Source organism: Cyprinus carpio, chromosome A10, assembly GCF_018340385.1.
Source record: "Cyprinus carpio isolate SPL01 chromosome A10, ASM1834038v1, whole genome shotgun sequence".
NCBI classification, from domain to species: domain Eukaryota; kingdom Metazoa; phylum Chordata; class Actinopteri; order Cypriniformes; family Cyprinidae; genus Cyprinus; species Cyprinus carpio.
The window spans coordinates 12306526-12320140 of NC_056581.1; the positions used below are offsets into that span (position 1 = coordinate 12306526).

The 13615-nt window shown below is 35.5% G+C and overlaps 1 protein-coding gene across 1 annotated transcript; it reads left to right on the forward strand.

The window, feature by feature from the left end:
• Positions 1-1960: 1960 nt before the first annotated feature.
• LOC109064780 (endothelial cell-selective adhesion molecule-like) lies at positions 1961-13493 on the forward strand. Its single transcript, XM_042764563.1, has 7 exons — positions 1961-2035; positions 6477-6833; positions 10011-10215; positions 10389-10544; positions 10745-10867; positions 10947-11076; positions 11154-13493. The coding sequence occupies exons 1-7, from the start codon at positions 1961-1963 to the stop codon at positions 11608-11610; spliced, it is 1503 nt and encodes a 500-aa protein (XP_042620497.1). The 3' UTR covers positions 11611-13493.
• The last annotated feature ends 122 nt before the right edge of the window (positions 13494-13615 follow it).

The following is a 13615-nucleotide window of genomic DNA, read 5'->3' on the forward strand; positions in this document are numbered from 1 at the left end:
TCACAGATGATCACATTTTACAGCTCCTGTAAAACACAGTGTAATCCCAGCACAATTCATCATGTTAATCCAGTGTCTCCTGCACAGATTGCATCCCCTGCCACCTCTCAATATTGTACAGATTCGACTCGCAGCTGTCAGTCACTGTGTTGAAGTGAGCAGAGCTGGGCCAGAGGAGCATCCTGAGCGCAGCGATTGATGCAGGAGCGACAAGGGCTCATATTGAAGTTTCAGGATCTTAGATGTTGATGCAGGTGTGTGTTTGTGACCCTGCATCCTTTATGTGTTGTTTTAGTGTGTCCCAGTCTTTGTCTTATCTGGCCCAGTTCTCTTTCCTGTATCCCTGTTTTATCACAATGCACAGGAAACAGGAAAGAAGGAAACAGGAATACACTGGATTTAGACTTCCACCGCTGCCCCTATAAGTCAGCGTCAGCCCAGTGTTTCTCACCCAAAATGCAACAGCCATAATTTAAAAAACAAGCATAACTGGTTGCAGGTGTGTGTGTGTGTGTGTGTGTGTGTGTGTGTGTGTGTGTCTGTGTGTGTGTGTGTGTGTGTGTGTGTGTGTGTGTGTGTCTGTGTGTGTGTGTGTGTGTGTGTTCAGTGTCTTTTTCCTTTGTGCGCGTGTTTTTGTGACATATCAGGACACAACTTTGTATAATGACATGGGTATGACACAGGTATTACAAGGAGAGGGTGACTTATGAGGACATAACCCATGTCCACATTTTTCAAAACGCTTATAAACCATACAGAATGAGTTTTTTTGAGAAAGTAAAAATGCACAAAGTTTCCTGTAAGGGGTAGAGTTAGGTGTAGGGTTGGTGCAGGGCAATAGCACATACAGTTTGTAAAGTATAAAAACCATTATGCCTATGGAATGTCCCCACAATTCACAAAAACAAACGTGTGTGTGTGTGTATGTGTTTTTTTTTTTGTGAATCCAATGAAAACGTTTAGGTCGCATTTCACCCTATTAAAAAAAAAAAAAAACAGAAAGCAAGAAAACTAACATTATATAATCTTTTAATAAAGATTGTTTAATAAATATAACTTTAAATATGTTTAAAAAGTGACCTAAAAATGTGACTTGGCTAAAATTTGGCTAAAATATGACATGTTCCTGTCAGGTTTTTCTCACCTATTTTGACTTTGTAGAAAGCATTTTTTCAGTTGTCTTGACATGGAGTCCATTTTTTTTTTCTGTCCATTTTTCACCATCCATGAATCGGAATTCTCTCTGTGTCCTCATTACTGCTTCAATTAACCTTGAACTACTCAGCTACACTAAAGTACATTGCAGAGACTCTTATCATTCCTATTCATCATCACATCCACCCTCACAACCCTCTCTTACGACACGCAATCTAACTACTGCAGTTAAACTAATGACTTACAAATATTTCTCAGATGAACCAAACAGTCAGTTTGATAGAACTGATGCTCTCTATCCGCTCTCGAACATTGTCTGTAATTACTGAGAGATAATAGAGAGGAGAAGAGGAGATTGGAAAGAGAAATGGCAGTAGAGAGAGAGAGAGAGATAGAGAAGTCAAAAAGAGACAAGGGAATAAGGGATTTCTTGTCAGATAAATAGTTTTTTAGAAGAGGAGACAGAGGGCAACCTTGACTGGTTTCTCTATACACATGTGAAGATGTTTAAGCTTCTAGAAGAAGTCTTTTAAATATCTACACATTTACTACACAAGTTCTTAAAAAATATAACTTTTGTAGTTGTGGTTTTTAAAAACAAAACAAACAAACAAAAAATACCAAAATTGGTGTACCCAAGTAAAAGGCTTAATGGTTTTCATGTCATGTGACAATGAAAGGATGTCCTAGGTAAAAAAATAAAATAAAATAAAATAATAATATAAAATGTAAGTTTAAAAATAAAAATACAGTTATACCACATACATGAAACAAGAGCCTCTCTACCACATCGAGAGTGTCCATTATGAAACCACTTCATAAAGGTTTTACCAGTGACATGAAGAAAACCATCGGTCTCTCAGATCTGCAGTGCGCTTGTGTACGTCTCCACCCCGGCCATCAGTTCTTGGGTTGATCTGATCAAGGCTTTATAGTCGAGATTAGATTTGTCATTTTGCCAGAGCATTTGTAATCATTTTGGGTGTTAACTCATCTTGAAAAGGCCTTCGGTCTCAGATCTGACTGAAGACCCAGGGCAGGAATGCTTTAACGGTAACTTTGCAGTATACATAGACTTAGGACAGGAAGTTCTGGCCTCCGCCCAATGCTCTGCATCTACGCAAACTGTCAGATGCTTCAAAGGCCTTTCCCAAACTCTTTATCGGAGCCTAGTGCCAACCTTCAAAAAATAAATGGTGCTCTTCCTGCAATTAAAAACATTAACATCTCTATTTCAGTCATGCACATAAGCATGACTTATATGAGCAAGCTCACATAGTGCTCGAACTGCCATGTTCATGCCATCGTAAATCTTATCCATGATTCCCTCGAGAAAGTTACATTAAAGTCAACATGATTATAATAACGTTCATAATGTGACAAGTTTTAGAGTGAAACAGGATATTCTGTGGGACAAAAATATAGTGCAGGACTTGGCTGGATTGTGAAAAGTAGGTTGTTGGAGGGGTGGGATATAAAATTGAGAGGGTTTGGTCCTGTCACCCATAAAGAACAGTCAGATTGGATTGTTTCTCACTTAATCTTTCACGATATGACCAGGAACATTTATTAAGAAAGGAAAATAGGCTTGTTTTTGATTTCTTATTCACTTAAAGGTTAATATCTGAGACCGTGAAGACCATTAAACCCATTGTTTTGCTTAAGCTATGCACAGCATGATTGTCAAGAGTCTTGATTTATGTTAGCGCAGCACTTTAGAATAATGGGGTTATCCCAGAAATTAGATGGTTTTCTGCAAAATTTTCAACATGGAAACTTCAGACTCAACTGATTTTAAACAGGTGCAGTGCATAAAAATATTAATTAATAACCTAGCACTTGCATATAACAGATAAATTGCATGCAGTCATATTATATGTTTCAGGGTCTCCAAGTACAAGATTATAATTGTGATATTTTCTGTCTTTATATAACCAACGTGGGTTGTTAGATTAGTAACACATTTTATTTTTATTTATTTGTTGATTTTATGTAGTTAATTACTGAAATTTTTCGGATCAGTACAATTTTTAAATATCAAATATTTTTGACTGAGGTGTTTCATGCATATCAAGGCTGCATTTATTTGATGGAAAAATGCAGTAAAAACAGCAATATTGTGAAATTATTACAATTTAAAATGTTGTTTTATATATATATATATATATATATATATATATATATATATATATATATATATATAATATTATTAATGTTGAAATCAGTTTTGCTGCTTACTATTTTTGTGGAAGCTGTGATTTTTATTTATTTCAGGATTCAAAAAGAAAGTTTAAAAGAACAGCATTTGTTTAAAATATAATTTTTATTAAATAATATTTAAATAATAATTTGTAAAATTGTACTATTATTTTTAATCAATTAAATGCATCTGAGCTGAATAAAAAAAGCATATTACTGAGCTCAGACTTTTAAATGGTATAGTCTGCAAGCGTAAGTTTTATTTGTATTATATTTATTTAATATCTGAATGTCATCTTGTATGTACGTAGTCTGTTTTGCTTAATATAAAAATGCAGTGAATATTTATATACTGGCACTGGACCTTGTTCATCTTTGTTGTAAAGCTGATGTCTCATTGATGTTTTAATTTGTGTACGTGAGCATGTGTAGTGTCACTGTTCCAATGTTTAATGGGCATTACTGGTGTCCATGACTTACTGGGTTTTTGGTTGATGACACCTCATTACCTCTCCAGCTTGTGTGGCTCTAACTGATGATCCTTCCATCTCTTTTCTGACTTCATGCCACTCTGTAGAAAATATTATTCAGATCAGACCTGCTTACATCATTCCTTAGGATTTATAACACTTGCTGCTGCTGCTGCTGCTTCTTCTCATTAGTCTTACAGAGAATAAAAGTCTGTATTCAATAATTGACTTTCACGTGAGCTGCTTTCTCTTTCTGTATATTCTTCTCATTGCCCAAACCTGTCCTCAGAGATTTCCTTCAAATTTTCTGTGGTTCACAACTGAACAAACAAAAGCACATTTGCATCAGCGAAAACATTTGTGTGTTTGGAGGACTATAATGCCAGAAATCATTTGTAGGCTCATTAGGCTGATGGGATTGGGACAGTACTGGAATGTCATTAGGGTTGAATCAGAAGATGCTGTGATGGTATTATGCTCAGAGTCAGGAAATGGGCTCTTCACTTTTGTCCCTGTCATTCTCACAGTAATACAGAAAAATCCCTTTAAATATTTCCTGGAGGAATCATTTATCATTGTTAAATGATTATAAACAACTACAGTGGGGAAAATATTTATTTGAACCTCTGCTGAATTTGTAAGTTTGCCTACTTGCAAAGAAATGGAGGGTCTGTAATTTTTATGGTAGGTTTATTTTAACAGATAGAGATAGAATATTGACTTGTATTAAGTGAGTGAAATAAGTATTTGATCCCCAATAGTCACTTGAATTCGTCACTGGTTAGCACACTAAACTCTAACATCACATCCACAGCACAAATGCTTTCCTTCTGTGGCATGAAAAGCACTTCATGTTTGTTTGAGGTTAATTGCTCTCTCAATCAGTTAGTTTAATAGGAGAATTTAAACACTGCTAAGATCCTCATATGGATCTGAGAGACTCTGTGTTCACAAGAGAGAAAAACACTCCAAAAAGTGCTCTGATTAATGAGAGAGGCTGATGCTAACACAGGTTCCCTACTGAGTGTCAGCTACTAGTTTAATCTCTTATTGAGGCTTTAGTAGAACGATCAAGAGATGGGGAGAAGACTTGGGAATGCTGGGTAATTAACCTAATGCTTGAGAAGCTCTGCTTTGGTTGATGCTGATAAACACAGTGATTATAGATGCTTTGAAAACATAGACTGGCTGCATGAGTCAATATGTATCTATCATAAGTCCTGAATGAAGGACGGAAGTGCTCAAAATATCATATTATTTGGTGTTCCTTTATGTTCTTATTTATAATGACTGAGTTTATTGCATAGCATTTGCTGCCCTCTACTGGTATGTAGGCAGTCATACAGTTTAAGGTCAAACTCTTGTTCTAAAAGTTCATGGAAAATAATATTTTTTTCTTTCTGTCTTTAAGCTTTACTTCTAAGCTGCTTAGGGCTTAACATGATTTGTATATGTACCCTAGCACACAGATTATGGAAAATGTTCTAGAAGTTTGTGTGATTGTGAATGAACATTGTAAATTATTGATTTCAAATGCTAGAGTTCATGCTAGAAATCTGGTAATTGTTTTATTTACAAATCTAGTTGATAGGATACACTAGAATAAACTCTAATTGACTGAGTTGAAGGCTAGTTTGAAAGACATGAATACTCCTCAATACCTCAATAATATTTAATATTTGCTATCATTTAAAAGTGTGGGGTCAAAGTTTATATATATATATATATATATATATATATATATATATATATATATATATATATATATATATATATATACTTTTAATAAAAGGACTTTTAGTTTTCAAGTTAAAGAAAGAAGTAGAAGTAATATTTTTTCTTTATATATGTATATGTAGGCCTACACCATGTGTGGTACATTATCATGATGATCAGTACACATGTTGTCTGTACTCTCTGTATGTTTGTTTATAAATATTTTAATCTGAGAAGTGTTTCACAGTCCAGTTGGAACCAGTTCAGAGAACGGGCTGCGGATCACTGCCGTGACCTCTGGTCCTTGACAGTGCCCTCAAATGACAGAGGGAGGCAGACTGGAGCACAAGATTAAGATATATTTTTCTTCTTTTGGTAAACAATACAACTGACACTGATTGCAAGATAAATCTGGAAGAGACACAACCAGAAATCTGTTTTCTCCTTTGACCTCTACAATGAATTGTTGATCAAGATTTTCAGTGAAAGGAGATTCATTCATTTCTACATTCATAAAGTTCAATTCAACGTTTGATCTAGTCACATATAGACTACATTCCAATGTCTTTATTTGGCGAGAGACATTGGAAGCAATTTGACTATAATTGCTAATCTGGTTAAAGACTAGCCTGCAAACATAAAGCAGAAGAAAATGTCAGAAAGATGAGCACGAACAGGATTCTAGCTGAGGATTAGTGGGTTTACACTTAAGGGAGGAGAATTTGACGAACGCATGACACTGAAGCTCACTGCATTGCGCCTGTGAATGTCCCTCTCCCCCACATAAAACAAGATGCTCGGCAGTTGCGTCACACAGTTTTTCTCCCTACAGATTTTCATCTGAAATCATAAGTGACAAGCATTTTAGAAGCAGATTCTCTCTTATTAGTCTCTATGTGGCATGCATTTTATTTTTATTTTTTTCTGGGAGCCTAGCTGAAGCATCCTGACCAAGCTGGCGGATCAGACAGACAACCAGGACAGCTGGATTCAGCTTGTTTACCTCCACTTGGGGGAGTGTATGTCACTCCTGAATGTTTTGTAGCTTTTATTGGGGTTTCAAATGAGTGCACTTGGACTTGTAAGCTGTCAGCTGGGTTGAATGGTAATATAGTTAAATTAATTTTGTTTTCTCTCGTTATCTTTCCAGGTGACCTGGCCCAACTTCATCTGCCTCAGAAAAATGTAGAAGTGATCCAAGGGAAGATGGTAGTGCTGCAGGCTTCTTACACTGGTGTGGATAGTAAGGACAGTACAGTGGTCTGGAACTACATGTCCAGCAGCGTAGAAATGGTAACTCTCTTTTCTAAATGTTGTTTTTCTTTGTTTGTGTTGACAGAGACAGCAGTGTCCTGCAGTTTGACATGCTATACTTACTTCCATATACATATATGCAATACTCCATCAGAATTATGTGATTTTATTAATTTTATCAATTCGTAACATTTTATTTTATTCTTATTAATTAAGAGACAGCATTGAATATTTATACTTAATACAAATTTATTTGTCACACTTTAGAAATACTTAAGTGAACTGCAAAAAAGTTATTTATTTTTTCAATAAATAATGACTTTTAAATGTTATATATTTCACATACAGTGGCATGTGAAAGTTTGGGAACCCTTTGCAGAATCTGTAAAAACATTTAACAAAATAAGAGAGATCATACAAAATGCATGTTATTTTTTTATTTAGTACTGTCCTAAATAAGTAAGATATACTGAGTAAGATATTTTTACATAAGATGTAAGATACATAAGATACATTTAGTCCACAAGACGAAAAAAAATAGCTGAAATTATTAAAATAACCCCATTCAAAAGTTTGGGAACCCTTGGTTCTTAATACTGTGTGTGGTTACCTGGATGATCCATGACTGTTTTTTGTTTTGTGATGGTTGTTCATGAGTCCCTTGTTTGTTCTGAACAGTTAAACTTTTTATATCTGAAGATCAGATCAAGTAAATTGTACTTAACTTGTCTTCCGGGAAACATGCAAGTATCTTCTGTTGCTTCTGAAGGGCAGTACTAAATGGAAAAAATGATATTTCAACAAAATAAGAACAATTTGGTCATCTTCATCCTGTTCAAAAGTTTTCTTAATGCATCGTGTTTCCTTCTGGAGCATCAGTGAATATTTAAACCTTTTTTAATAGCTGTGTTTGAGTCCCTCTGTTGTCTTCAGTGTCAAAGATGCATTGCGTATGATCTCTCTTATTTTGTTACAACTTTTCACATTTTCACAGATTCTGCAAGGGGTTACCAAACTTTTGCATGCCATTGTACCTATTACACCCAAAAATCTTGACGTTAAAAACATGAACATGTTATTTGCCGCTTTTATTTATCTAAAGCATACCTAGTCAACTGCTTTGACTGTGAATTAAATATAAAAAAAGCAGATAAAAATGGTAAAATAAGATGAACATAAGAAATAATAATTAAAAAAGTAAGTAACAATAATAATAATAAACAAAATGTAAATAAGCTAGGATTAAAATAAAATCCCAAGGTACTGTAAAGACTGTGTACAGTATACTGAGACAATGAGTAGTCAGATGTACATAGAATATAGTAGTAGTAGTAATAATAATAATAGCATAATTTAGGCATCTCATAGTAAAACTTAATATTTTGCCCATATATAGTGCTTTTAGTTACTAATAATCAATTAAGGTAAGAAATAATTGTAATCCCTTAATAATTCATATTAATATGCTCTTTTTGTTGGAATAAATGAGACAATGTATAACAATACAATCTGTAAACTATGAAATACGAATACTAATTATCACACAGTAATAAAGACTTTAAGTAATATAATTCATTAACTTGAGAAATATAAGGAGTGCAGTATCTTGGGTCATGTGCATATATTGGCTGTCTTCAATTTGATTTCATAGTTTTATAAAAGTCATTATAATGATTTATAATGATAGATTTTTCTCAGAACGTAACATGACATGCAGCTGATGTAATATAATGGTCACTTTCTGTCCCTGATCAGTCCGGTTCGAGTTCCAGAGGTCAAAAGTGCACACAGACAAAATCCCACTCCTTATTAACACACACACTCAAATAATCATGAGAACACGTTTCCAGTGCTGTACAGTGAAGGGATTCAGCATAGATTTATAATGAAATCTGATAATGTTATGTCAGCCCAAATTAGATTTTGAAATGGTGTGGCATTATGGGTAGGATTGTACTCATTTAGTTTTTGTGCAGAAGCCAGAAATATTTGCACCATCTGTGCATGTTATGATTTGGACATGCACAGATGATTGTGTCTTAAAAATTATCACTTTTTATATGGTTTTTTTTGTTTCTGTTTAAATTCAGTTAAATAATGTAGGATGGATGCTCATATCAAAATATTGCAATCACAGGATCACTTTGTCTTTTGTGTTAACCATATCGAAAGTACAAGAAATCATATGGGTCATCACAGCAGACTACTGTACATACCTCGTATTGCCTGCAAACTCAGACCATCTTACCTTAAGAGCTAGTATAATACTGTGATTGAAATGTCCATTCTTGGCAGCAGTTGTCTTTCATTTTGCATTACATGGCATCGCATTACTCTGTAAGAAACCGTATTATCTGCAGATTGTAAAATCCTCTATCCTTTTTTTTCAGTTGAGATTAACTCTCTACACTGAAGGATAGGCTGATATGAATCCTTTAGTGAAAAAAAGTGAAAGTCGTGACATTTGCCAAGTATGATAACCCATACTCGGAATTGGTGCTCTGCATTTAACCCATCCAAGTGCACACACACAGCAGTGAGAAGTGAACACACCATGAACACACACCCGGAGCAGTGGGCAGCAGCTATATCCAGCGCCCGGGGAGCAATTGGGGGTTCAGTGCCTTGCTCAAAGTATTGGGTATTGAGGGTGGAAGAGAGCGCTGTTCATTCATTCCCCCTCACCAACAACTCCTGCCAGCAATGAGACTCGAACCGGCGACCTTCTGGTTACAAGTCCAATTCTCTAACCATTAGGCCACAGCTCCCACTGAGAAATTCTGTCCCTGCCTGTGAGATACCTTATGTCATTCATTTTTTTACATAGCGGTTTAGAAATTTACAGCCATTTGCCTAAGCAGTTTTGTTTTTACTTTTTTTGTTTTTGCAATATATTTAATTAGTATTAGAAATGTCCAAAAAAAATTATATATATATATATATATTTATTTATTTATTTATTTAATCTTTAATTATTTAATGTGCATTTAGTGTGTGTGTACAGGTTTTTATATACTGCTGGGGACTTAAACCTGAATACACACCAACTCATAAGGACTTGTGTCACCGTGGGGACCTAAATGGAGGTCCCCATAGGTACAGAAGCTTATAAATCAATACAGAATGAGTTTTTTTAAATCTCCTGAATTGTTATCAACTGTTCATACCTCATTTGTAATTTTAATGCCTTTCATCCTCTTCTTTGTCTTTCTTCAGATCATTTCATACGTCAATGGAGGCTTAAGTTATAGCACTTCCCAGTTTGCAGGTCGAGTCGGTTTTATGCATAAGATGCCTAACACCGACATTTCCCTGTACATTAACAACACCAAAGCATCAGACTCAGGAAAGTACATGATCCAGGTCATTAATCAGAAAGCCCCAGGAGGACTCACCGGAGAGCTCACCCTTAATGTTAAAGGTGTGTACTTACTGCCACACTGTGGAACACACATGCATAGTCCTAAAACACACATGCCTATGTACATGTCAGATGCTTGTTCTGTGACACAGGCCATTCTTTCTTTCAGCGTTTTCCAGAAATACTCTTTAAATGCAGATTTAACATCACGTGACCCATCCTGTCTCTTTCAGCCCCTCCTTCAGTACCAGTTTGTCAAGTTAAAGGAAAGCCTGTTCTTAAAGGGAACATCACTCTGGCTTGTAACTCTAAAGATGGTAAACCAGCACCAAAATACAAGTGGACCAAGACCAGCCCCACCTCAGAGATCTTCTTTCCTCCTGCACAAAGTGAGTCTATCTTTGTGTCCAAGTAAGACACAGGAATATGTTTAAATAATGCATGTTTAAATGTAGCATGTTGTGTCTCCTTAGCATTAACATGTTTCTCCAAAAATGGCTAAATTAATAAATATCTGGCTGAATTGTTTTTGTAAACATGCAAATCTAACTTTACCCTCACACTGTTTTTGTTGTTGTTGTTGTTGTAGATGAAACAGCAGGAACTTTAAAACTGAACAATCTGAGCAGTAATATGTCAGGGAAATACATGTGCACTGCATCCAACTCTGCAGGAGAAGAGAGGTGCTACATCAACCTGGAAGTCATCACATGTAATTTAAGTCGTCTGACGATCAAATTAAATTGTAAATTAAAAGGCATACATTAACTTTTCCTGTTCCTGTCGTACAGCGACTAATGCAGGGATGATGGCTGGTGTTACGGTCGGTTGTATTGTAGCTCTCATCCTGATCATTCTCTTCTTCGTCTTCATGTGGACAAGACAGAAAGACACAGAGGAGGATTTGGCAAATGAAATCAAGTAAGATAATTGAGATTTGTTGATTGATTTAGTGATTTCTAACTTGTGTAGACATTAAATGTTTTTGTGTGTTACAGAGAGGATGCTCAGGCTCCCAAACGTGTCTCATGGGCCAAGAGTGGCACTGGATCTGACATCATCTCTAAAAACGGCACCCTGTCCTCCATTCACACCGGCTATTACCCACGAGACACTCAGAACCACCACCATTACCCTCACTCCGACACCGCATCCATCCTCACAGCCACGAGGGGCAGCACAGCCGGCTACCGCTCGCAGCCTCCAGCAAACGCCACACTGGAGCGCACATTGCCAGGCTACAACACCAACCCCACCCTGCCTCATGGACTTCTGGGACCCCCCAGCCCCAATGGAGGCTCCCAGCACTCCTTAGTGCCACAGCCAGCTTCCGCCCAGCCTCAGATTCCACGTCCGCCCGTGCTGCCCACCACCCTAACTGCTGCCAACATCTCCCGCATGGGAGGGGTACACATTATGGTACCAGCGCAAAACCAAGCTGGCTCTCTGGTGTAGAACCAAACATTTCTGCTCAACCTCTGATGGGAAAGAGAGAAGAAGACATCATGTCTGCGGTCCCACAAACTGAAGCACATTAGAAAGGATGGATTGGAACCGATAAGCTTATTGCCTCTGTATGGAAACAGTATGATGTAATTTTCTTTTTTTGAATTTATATATATATATATATATATATATATATATGTATCAAAAAAATGTTGGCAAATATATGTAAATATGCTCATTTTATTTTATTTTTTATAGTTTTTACTGTTCAAAGTATTACAGAAAAGCCTCTACTCTCTATAAAGTGGAACTTGTTAAACAGTAAAAAAAGCCTCTACTCTCTATAAAGTGGAACTTGTTAAACAGTAAACAAAAAGACACTGATCTGGAACTAATCACTTTTTTCACTTATTTTTATTTGTTCTTTTTTGTTGTTACGGCTTTACTGATTGTTCTTTTGCAATCTAAAGATGCCAACTTGCCTTGATAAAAACAAATGAAAGGTCTATTCCACAGTATTTAAAGACACTCCTCGTGAATAATTGTTTACATATGTTTAATGCATATGCGATCAGTCCAGCTTATTTTGCAATGCGGAAGTAAGCTATTTTGTTTGAATGGCTGCACCCACTCTTACCTTAAAATGAAGGTGGATGGCATATATTTCCTAGCAGCAACTGTTAAAGGGAATTTCAAGGACGTCACTTAAAATGTGGCATTAAGTTGCTATATTTGCCTTTAAATGTTTTTTGGCCAAATATTAAAAAATCTGTGTTGTTATCTCTTAGAGATGTATTGTAGCTTTTTTCAATTTAGAAGTGAATTTGGCGTTATCTTAATTTATATAGTGTTTTTCTACCCCATGATGATATTTTAAATCTAATGTATTGTATTGAACATGTAAACTATAATAATAAACATTCCTTTCAGTTACTGTAAATAAGGTATTTATTTCTCATTCAAGGTCGGTGGTCATAATATCACAGCAAATAAGTTCAAGATATTTCTGGAACACCGGATACAAAACCAAAGAGTTCATGTTCGATGGTTGTTGATGTGAGAGAAACTAGTTTTTCTTGTCATTCTTACCAGCATTGTTCTAGAGTACTGCTAATGCTACTACAGTTAAAGCTGACAAATTCATAACAAAATTAATGGTATCTTAAGAAATATGACAGGCAGACAGGCTGCAAATGTAGGTCATAATAAGGGTAAAAGATCAAGTTTCCATGGAAATAAATGCACCAGGGAAACATGAACTCAAAATGGACCCTATTTATTTTCTTAATGCACGTCACTGAACATCCTGGTTTTACTCAGAAATTTGTCATGTTTTAGAAGTAAAATGGGTTGCAAATGGCAGTTCATGGTCACTTTAAGTATACCAGACCATAAAATAAATCACAATCTGTAAGTATTCCAAATCATGATGTATTTTTTTTACCACCTTTTTCATAAATGCTTTATGAACAACTGCTGTATTTTTTTTTAAGTATGTTGTACTGTTTTTCAAACACAAACTATACTTTATTTCATTGGAAAATGTTTTATTGCCTATACACATGTCAGTCTTTTTCTCATCTACAGACAAAACTGTTCTCTATAGGACATTTATTGTATAGACATGAAAACACTTTGTATTCATATTTTTTTATTAAAAGAAACTGGCTGTAAAAATGTAATCTGTTCATTTACAAGGAAATATAGTAGTAATGTTCTGCAGAGTCTGAAATTTAGCATTTCATATATTTTTGTTGTCATTTCATATATTTTGTATGATGTTTAACATATCATGTATTTTGTTTGTTTTTGCTTTATTGACTTACAATGACCTATTTTTATGTTAATGCTTAAGTAAATCAATGCACAATAAAATCAGTGGTGCGTGCGCATATTTTTTCTCGCCTTTTTCGTTGGAAAGCGGAAAGAAGACTTGCTTTAAAAAGAAGAGAGCAGAAGGTAAGATTTTAGTGTTTTAGGACATTTCTAGTGACCCATTATTAATAATACTCGG